General features: G+C 35.2%; 1 protein-coding gene across 1 annotated transcript in view; it reads left to right on the forward strand.

Moving 5' to 3' along the window:
• STEAP2 (STEAP family member 2, metalloreductase) overlaps positions 1 to 1,378 on the forward strand; it is an 11,960-nt gene extending 10,582 nt beyond the window's left edge. The window contains exon 4 of the mRNA XM_010138879.1: positions 1,070 to 1,378. Within this exon, the coding sequence (XP_010137181.1) occupies positions 1,070 to 1,354 (285 nt within the window). The 3' untranslated portion in view covers positions 1,355 to 1,378. The remainder of the gene's footprint in view (positions 1 to 1,069) is intronic.
• Positions 1,379 to 9,183: the final 7,805 nt, after the last annotated feature.

Consider the following 9,183-nt stretch of genomic DNA (forward strand, 5'->3'; position numbering starts at 1 on the left):
GAAATGAGTTAATCTTGATGTATGAAGAATTAATTCTTCATGAACCTTAGGATGCATTTTTCTTAGCTTCCCTGTTTACTGGAATAGTAACCCATTACTTTTCTTATTATCCATTCTCTGTTTTGATGATTTTCTACAAATGTTTCCCAACCAAGTTAGTCATTACATCAGTTTTGGCCAACGGAAGTTTTTATTCATTTGATCATCACTGGAATTCAAAGCATAATAGTCCTTTTTTACCATGGTTTGAGAAGGTCAAGGTTAATACACTTAAGTCTGCAGAGCAATGCCACTATAGGGTTCTTAAAAGGGCAGATTCAGGAAACGGTGAATGACCCCTATTAGCACTACCTTCTGTGGCATGCTCTAGATTATGTGATAAGAGGTGCTGTGCAGGGTGCTGTGGGAATCTTCTGCTTCACGTTTCTTCCCAACCTACCTTTTATGATAAGCTGCATTGTTGCCTTGTACCATTATGCCCAAGTCCTGCAGTCCAGCTTTTGCCATTAACCAGTAGGCAACCACTGATGGAGAAAAGTAAGAGATGGTTTATGCTAAATTCAGACAAGTGGATATAGACGTGAGGAAAAAGCAAACTGCACCTCTGAGAGTAGTAAAAATCTGGAGTGTTAGGCCCAGATCTTTTCCAGCAGAATTGCATTCGTCCAGGATTATGAGTCTTAGAAGTGATCTATCCTCATAGTTAACACGGAACTTAATTTCCAATCACAACTGGTGTTATTCCAGTAACTTCACTGGAACTGCTCCTTATTTGCATACATATCCTGAAGCTGACTTTCATTACTTTGAATTTGGGCAAACTTCATCTTCATTTCAGCTTTGACTAAGGCCTACTAGAAGCTAGCAGAGATATGTCGTAAATAAGTGTTCATAGTTTTCAGAACATATGAACTTAAAAACACATATTGCTAATTTAAAATAGTGTTTAATTGTGTAGATTTTAATATGATGTCTAATAGAAATGTTAAAATAATGGGTTAGAGCTGTCAGATGAAGGACGAAGTACTATTATCATCTCTTCTTTTTTCCCTGTTTTCTTTTTTCAAAGTCTACACTTGGATACGTTGCTCTGCTCATAAGTACTTTCCATGTACTGATTTATGGATGGAAAAGAGCTTTTGAAGAAGAGTATTACAGATTTTATACACCACCAAATTTTGTTCTTGCCCTTGTTTTACCTTCCATTGTAATTCTAGGTAAGATCACTTTACTTTTGCCATGTGTAAGTAGGAAACTGAGGAAAATTCAAAGAGGATGGGAGAAAAGCCATGTTATAGAAGAAGCAAGTGGGTCTGTTCCACATCTCTCCCCAGAAAGGATAACTGTGATGTGATGATAGATTAATATTTGTTAGCACTATTGTAGATGTTTGTTGTTGTTTGGGGCTTGGGGGTTTTGTTTGTTTTTTTGTCATAAACTTGTATTTTTAGGTATTTAGTTAAGGTATGAGTAAAGTCACTGTGGACTTGCTTGGCATATAGTGCAAGCTCTCAACCAAACTATGAGAAATTTATAACTAGAAGACTACTACAGATAACTACAAAAATATTTGTTCTGAGTTGCAGAGAGCAGATGATTATGAAATCAGAAGTTTTAATGCTCCTTTAAACAGTTATATCACAACAGTATTTTATTATAACTGCTTTCCAGATATTTCTTTGACTTATTTAGAACGTATGCATCAGAGAGCTATTTATTAATGTCACATTTTCTGGGCAGTGTTTCTTTCCTTAAAACCACATTTCTGGGTTAGTGAGTTCAGAATATTGACTAAGAGAGTTTATAATTTAGGAAATAATCAGGTTTTCAAACAAATTACTTTGTAATGATATATTGCACATGTACAGTATATTTATTTGTGTCTGGTTTTACACTGTTCCATGATTTGAATATGCAAAACCACTTTCAATTATGGTGTAATTGTCTATCTTGTAAGCGATTGGTATTGTACTAACAGGTTCATTTTTTTCAAAGTATCACACAGGGTTTTGAACCTTTGACATCTCTTTATTTCCATACCTCATATAATGAAAATTCGAAACAGTGTTATACAAGTATAGAAAGATGTGCAGATATGTGTGCAAGCAACTAGTTTTTGATTTTAGAATAATTTTGAAATATTAGAAGACATTTTAAAACAAACAAACAACAAAAAAAAAGGCTGATAAATCTGCAACAATAAAAATCCATTGTCACTGTGAAGCTTCCAATATGTTGGTACAACAGGGAAGCATCACAATGGTCAATGTTCTGTATGTTTCTAAACTGGAGTTTCAGTTATTATGTATGAATTTCCCAGAGTCTGTCTTAAATTCTTAGTATCTTTTTGTGCAAATCCAATCTTCTATTTTTATATAAAAGTCCTACTTTTGCAACAAGTATCTCTGGAATATGCCTGAATTTTTGAGAAACAAAATTATTATTCTTATACCTAAAAATGAGCTTATGTCTAAAACTTGAATTTGCGTTTCTGTGCGATTCAAAAGAACGTTCACCATTGTTTATTACCACTGCTTTGTCAGGTTCTGCTTTTCTCTAACAAAATATCCAAACTCAACTCATACATCCAGGCTATTGCTTAACTAGCAAAACCTTTATTTCAGTGAATCAGAGTATGTATTTGGTCCTAACATTCTTTACTTGTACGGAATTATATTTTTCTTATCTGTATTTGCACTGATTAGGATCTCTGACTTTCTTAGTTAAACCTTCACTTATTATTTATTACTTTGCAAGAATTTGTAATCGATATGATACATTGGAAATATACAGTTCTTAAGCCTGAATTTATCCTTAAACATGTCCGGTTCTGTAAATCTCATTATCTCTCTAGTGAAACCAAAAGCTCCACAGAACAAGAAGAATTTAGAATCAAAGTCTGTCCCCAGTTACAGCGCCCTATATCTAAAGGATTCATATTAGTTGTTTTAATTTCATTTCAAATTCAAAATACCTATAACAATTTTGTTTTCATTGTAGTATCCAATTCCCCAATACAGGTCAAGCCTGTGTGTGTTCCGGGTTTATTGCAAATCAAGAGACAGTTGAACTTTTTTTCATTTTAAACACGTTCAAATCTAGAGATGAAAAATAAAAAATTTGCGTGATTTTTTCCAGAATTAACACATTTTTAATATGTCTTTGAACATGTCCTGTATCAAATGAGAGGTCAGTTAATTTTTTTTGAAAATGGAGGTTTGTGAAAGCTTTTTTTTTTAATAATTCATCTATATTTCATGTGTGGCAAGAGGAATTTGAGAAGGTGTTTTCAGTTTGCAAACTTTCAATTTCAAACAGTTGGAAAACTCATTTTTATCCTGCATTTTATGCTACAGGAGAGAAGTTATTCAAAAGACAAATTTATTTTATTTCTCCTTCTTTTGAAAAGTAAACCATAATGTCAGACTAAGGTCTTTGAGGCTGTCTCCAATGGCTGACAAGTGGCAGATGCTTCCAAAAAGACAGCATGTGTCCAGTTATTCTTCTCCTGACATAACCTCTCATCGTCTTTGAAATCAATAATTTAGGACTTACTTGAGATAGGTGCTGCCTCTGTTTTTAATAGATACTTCCTCCCAAATTTATCTAACTTTTTAAGAAATTTGAAACTTGCCCAATTTTTTACAGAAAAAGAAAGGAAAAGATGGAAGACAGCAACAACAAAAAAGTTTAATTAATCTATCAAATTAATTTAAAAAGTTTGCATTCCTTCTTTTTTCCAAAAACAAATTAGTTAGTTTCAAGGTACTAATTTTATTGTCCCTTCTCAGGCTTTCTAGCCATCAGGTGAAAAACCTGTCATTGTTGGAGATTGACAGGAGCCTAAACTAGTTCAAATGAGATTTTCACATAAAAATTAGGAACAGGTGTCAATTAGAACTTCTAACTTACTTCACCTGTCTAAAAATACATTCCAACACAGAAGGGTGTGTATTTCTTGTAAAGCTTGCAGAACTGTACGTAACTGCATCTCCTGGCCTGTTCCCTATTCCATTATTGCAGAGGGAAAGCAGACAGAGCTCAGACATTTGTGCTTAAATCCTTTAAATAAAATTCATTTTAAAAAAATCTTAGAATACACAAAGCCTTGGAGAATTATTATGGGATAAATACCATGCTACATTCTACCCCAGTCTTGTGCATGAAACCTAATTAAGATCACTAGAATGGGATGGTATAACTGAGAACAGAATTTCATACCCCTGAACAAATTTATGGCAGAAATCATTACAGCTGACAATCTGATTACATTTCAAAATTAACTATGCTGCTGTTATTGTATAGTTACTCTACAGTTCTGTAGAGTAGTTAAACATTCACGTTCCCTACAGGTAACTAATTTATTTGACGCAATAGAGATGATGTTGCAGAACTAAGATACAGTACTAATTGAAAGTTACTGTCAAAATATCTCTATATATTGTACTGTAATGCAACCACTGACAGTATATACATAAGTTTTCCTATGCCAAAAGTTACTTCACATTAAATTTCTTCAAAAATGTTTAAACTGTTAAATTTTGAATTGCCAAAGCTGGCTGGAGAGAATAATGATGTGGTGTTCCTTTTTTCAAAGTGTAGAAGATTGAAAATGTGTTTTTGTTTTATAAATTACTTGAAAGGTTGAAATATCACCACATTAATAAATAGATATCTTTAGATCAAATGAAGACATTTTGTGAAATATTTGTGCTATAAAATGACATGGTTTCCTGTTAGGCCATGTGTTTATTTCTAACTGGAATAACAAATTGAGTTGTGATTTAGTATTTTACAGTTAAGGACCAATTAACTCTAACAAGACACTGTTAAGTCTAAAAGTAAAATGACTCTCATGCATTTACTACACACTATGTATCATATCATGCAGTGTTTAATCACATAAGGAGTCTTTATTCATGTGGTAAAACACATTGATTTCTATAGAAGAACTCACATTAGGAGTTCTCATCGGAAAAATACCTGAGGCTAAAAGTTTAGTTTCAGTTGCCTAAATATAAACAACCACACTTATTTAAATATCTTATTTACTTAGGAAAATAAATACATATTTTGAGGAATAGCCTGCTATAAAAATATTTTTGTGTAGCTTTATATAAATTGCTTACTGCCTAGTGAAAAATTAATAATGAAATAAACTTCATTCCTCTTCATTACTGTTCATTTTTTAAAAATAGTGCTTAATATGTAATACAGAACTGTACACATCGTATTAGAAAATGGACACCTCTGTGTATTTAGCAAAAAGTTAATTGTTTTCTATGGATATTAAGGTATTTGTTCTTAACATTGTCTAAAATACAGTTCTATTGCAGGTTCCATATGTGTTTTTAATTTTAACTTACAATTCAATTAACTGTGGCAACTATGTACAAGTTAATTAAGTACCTATGTTCTTGAATTATTTAGAGATTAATTATTTTGTAATTGTTTTGCAAGTTCTTTGCATATCTAGTTTGTGGTAATGGTTATTGTGAATTTAACAGTATGAAATGTAACTTTTTGTTCCAACATTGTGCATTATATGATGAGCCAACATTAGAAAGTACATTTGTATTTTTATTTGGCATTATTCGCCTGTAAAATAGTGTGTTTGTCTCTCTGTGTGTCTGTATGTTATTAGGTATACGTGCTGCTCAACTGATGCTATGGGAAGTTATTAATTAATATAAGGCAATGAGTGGCTGTACATTTCACAGGTAGGAATATAGTTAGGAAACAGCATTCCTCTGAATGTGAAGATTTCCTCTAAAAGTTTGATATAAAAATCATAAAAATCGGCATAAAAACCAGATAGATTGAAGTTTCCAGAATAATTTTTTCCTATCTGCAGTGGTAATAGGTGGATACGCATAGTTCCTTCCAGATGGTGCATCTCTCCCAATACGCAACTTTTCCATTTCTTGGCTGTTTATCCTGTAGTATTTTCTGTCAACGTAATGAGTAATGTTACAGTACTGATACTGTATCAGGATATGATACTGCTTGAATTAATTAGGTTACAGCCTTTAGAATAAGTGACACATTGACCTGACTTGAACAGTGATCTCTGTCATTACATGTTGTTTCTCCTGCCTTGCTGGCAGTGTCTTACAGTGAGCATAGTGTGTCTCCCATGTGCAACATTCTCTTTGTAGTTGTGTTTGTCTGTTCATGCTGTCTCTCTCTGAACAGGGCTAATATAAATTATTAGTAATGCTCTTATCTATTTTTCCATAGACTGTGTTTTACACAAAAATCAATAAAATGTTAATGTCAGATGTTTGGCTTTTTCTTCTGTGCTTATGCATGATAAATTTCAGCTTGCTTTTCATTGTAATACGTGTGTGCTCTGATGAACGTATTCTCTGAGAGGTAGAACTTGAATGTGAGTTCATAAAAATATTCAAAGGGCAATGTGTTTCTTTTGCAATGGCTGGATAGCAGATATTTCTCACAGATGCATTGGGAAGCTATATCCCAAATCCTACTGTAAGGCACTCTCCATGTTTTCTGGACACAAAGTACTATCAGCATATATTCAGTCTACTTTTAATTCAGCAAACAAAAAGCTTGGCAAAAGTGGAACTGCAAGGCACTTGTAACTTTTCCAGATGGAGACGTTCTTCCTGTTTGGTTGTGTGTATGAGAAAGCATTACTGTTTAAATGAGAAAAACAGGTGAACCACTTTGCAATCCTTCTTTTGGAAATATGTAACTTTTTTCCAAATGAGTTCATGCCAACGTAAGAGGAAAAGAATCTATGAGAAGAGGTGAAATTCTGCTTAACTAAAGGTCAGCAGCATATGAGTTAGTGAAGCTGGCAGGATTCACATTACGTTACATAGCCATCCCAGATACCCAAATGAAATTTAAGTATTTTTAAAATTCAAAATATTTATTATCTATTTGTGCCCAGCAGAAAAGGACCTGGGGGTGCTGGTTAACAGCCGGCTGAATGTGAGCCAGCAGTGTGCCCGCATGGCCAAGGAGGCCAGCAGCATCCTGGCTTGTATCAGCAGTAGTGTGCCAAGCAGGAGGAGGGAAGTGATTGTCCCACTGTACTTGGCTCTGGTGAGGCCACATCTTGATTATTGTCTCCAGCTTTGGGCCCCTTGCTCCAAGAAGGACATTGAGGTGCTGGAGTGTGTCCAGAAAAGGGCAACAAAGCTGGTGAAGGGTCTAGAGAACAAACGTTATCAGGAGTGGCTAAGGGAATTGGGATTATTTAGGCTGGAGAAGAGGAGGCTCAGAGGACACCTTCTTGCTCTCCAGAACTTCCTGAAAGGAGGTTGTAGCGAGGTGGGGGTCAGTCTCTTCTCCTAAGTGACAAGCGATAGGACAAAATAGACTGGCCTCAAGTTGCGTGAGGGGAGATTTAGGCTGAATATTAGGAAAAATTCCTTCACTGTGCAGGGCTGTGAAGCACTGGGACAGGCTGCCTAGGACAGAGGTGGAGTCACCATCACTGGAGGTGTTTAAAGTACATGTAGATGTGGTGCTGAGGGACATGCTTTAGTGGTGACCTGGCAGTTCTGGGTTAATAGTTGGGGTTGATGATCTTAAAGGTCTCTTCCAACTGAAATGATTCTGTGATTCAGTGAAATGATTCACTCAGCAAAGTCAACTCGAGGTTAATGGCAGACCTCAGTATGGAGTCTTGATCTTCTAATGCACAGCTGTGTCCTACACATTCAGCTACACTGTCCTGTGGAGTGTGCTGACCTGTCTCTTTACACCAAATGAGTTTGTCTTCTGTGAAAAAAGAAATACTTTCTACGTGAGGTCTACTTTTTAGAGATCTCTTAGCATTTATAAGACTTAACATTTAATCCATGTGAATTAATACTCTCAGAAGTAAAGTACTATAGCTTTGATGTCTTGAATAGTATTTGTTACCAACAGAAGAGGTAGATATGATAAAAATACAGTATAAGCCTGTTTGGGGCAGACAACTGTTAAGTAAATATTTCCACAGATTTTTGAGAATGGACACTTTCCAATGGCGGTGGAATCCCTGTAGTGTAGCTTTTTTTAAGAGCTTTCCAATTTTTAAAAGCTTCCTTTGTGAAGAAGGTGCACAGTGAGCAAATGGAGCTTTGCAATATGATCTTTGGAACAGTCAGCCAACAAACAGCATCTGTCCTAAGCTTATAATTTACAGAATAAGTTGCCCAATTTAAATATGTTCTCTATACATTTGTCATTCAAAACACAAGCAACAGAACTTAAAAAAACTTCAGCCACAATGAAAATAAATTTTATTGCTTTTTTTTCATAAACTTAAAAACTTTGAATACATACAGCCAGTAAGTATCTGTATCTGGGCACCAAGCAAAAAGATGTATAATCCAGTTTATCCAGCTCTAACTGCTTGCAGACCTATAAGCATTGTCGTTACAATTATTCTCAAATGCTTAATAAATAGTCTTGTTCCACCCAGTACAGTCCCGGATACAAGACAGCCACTGAGAATGTTCACAGGAACAAATGTTTAAGTAGAACATGGAAGGGCTCATAAAATGGTTACAGGAACAGAGAGATGTGTGTACATGGATGGATGAAAAGTATCAAACACCAGTTCCATGAGCGGCAGCTGCGTCATCGCGTTAGGTGAATGCTCTCTAATGTCCTACAATCCCACCCTTGTATGACCTGTGTTCCTATGAATGCAACTCAGGAGGTTAAGGATGTCAAAGGGGCTGTTGCATTTTCCAGACGAGAGTCCCATTCTATGCTAGGCTGTATTTTTGCTGCCCTTTTGGAGTTATACGCAGGATGAGCTTCTACAAAATGCAGAGTGGATGGGTGCATGCAGTATTGTCTGTTTTCCCTTTGATGGAAGGAGAAATTAAGAACCGTACAGCAAATGTGAGTACTGAACATGATAAGTGCCTTATTTCTGAAAAAGGCAGGTATGAAATGGAAAGGGTGTAGCATGCGGGCTGTGAAGAATAAAAATAAGAACTGTGTTAATTGTAGTTGGAGCCATAAAGGTTTCTTTCATGTTTGTTATCAATCACATCCCTGTAAACACCTTCTGGAGCTATCTAACATTTAATAAATTTATTCAGGTATTCAAATGTTTCTTTGGAATCATGGGAGTTAAAAGCTGTTTGTTAATGTAAACTGAGGTTGATACCAACAGTGCCTACAGTCAAAGACTTGGGATGTGTCCAAAGC

The sequence above is a fragment of the Buceros rhinoceros genome, unplaced genomic scaffold, assembly GCF_000710305.1.
Source record: "Buceros rhinoceros silvestris isolate BGI_N320 unplaced genomic scaffold, ASM71030v1 scaffold11356, whole genome shotgun sequence".
Lineage (NCBI taxonomy): Eukaryota > Metazoa > Chordata > Aves > Bucerotiformes > Bucerotidae > Buceros > Buceros rhinoceros.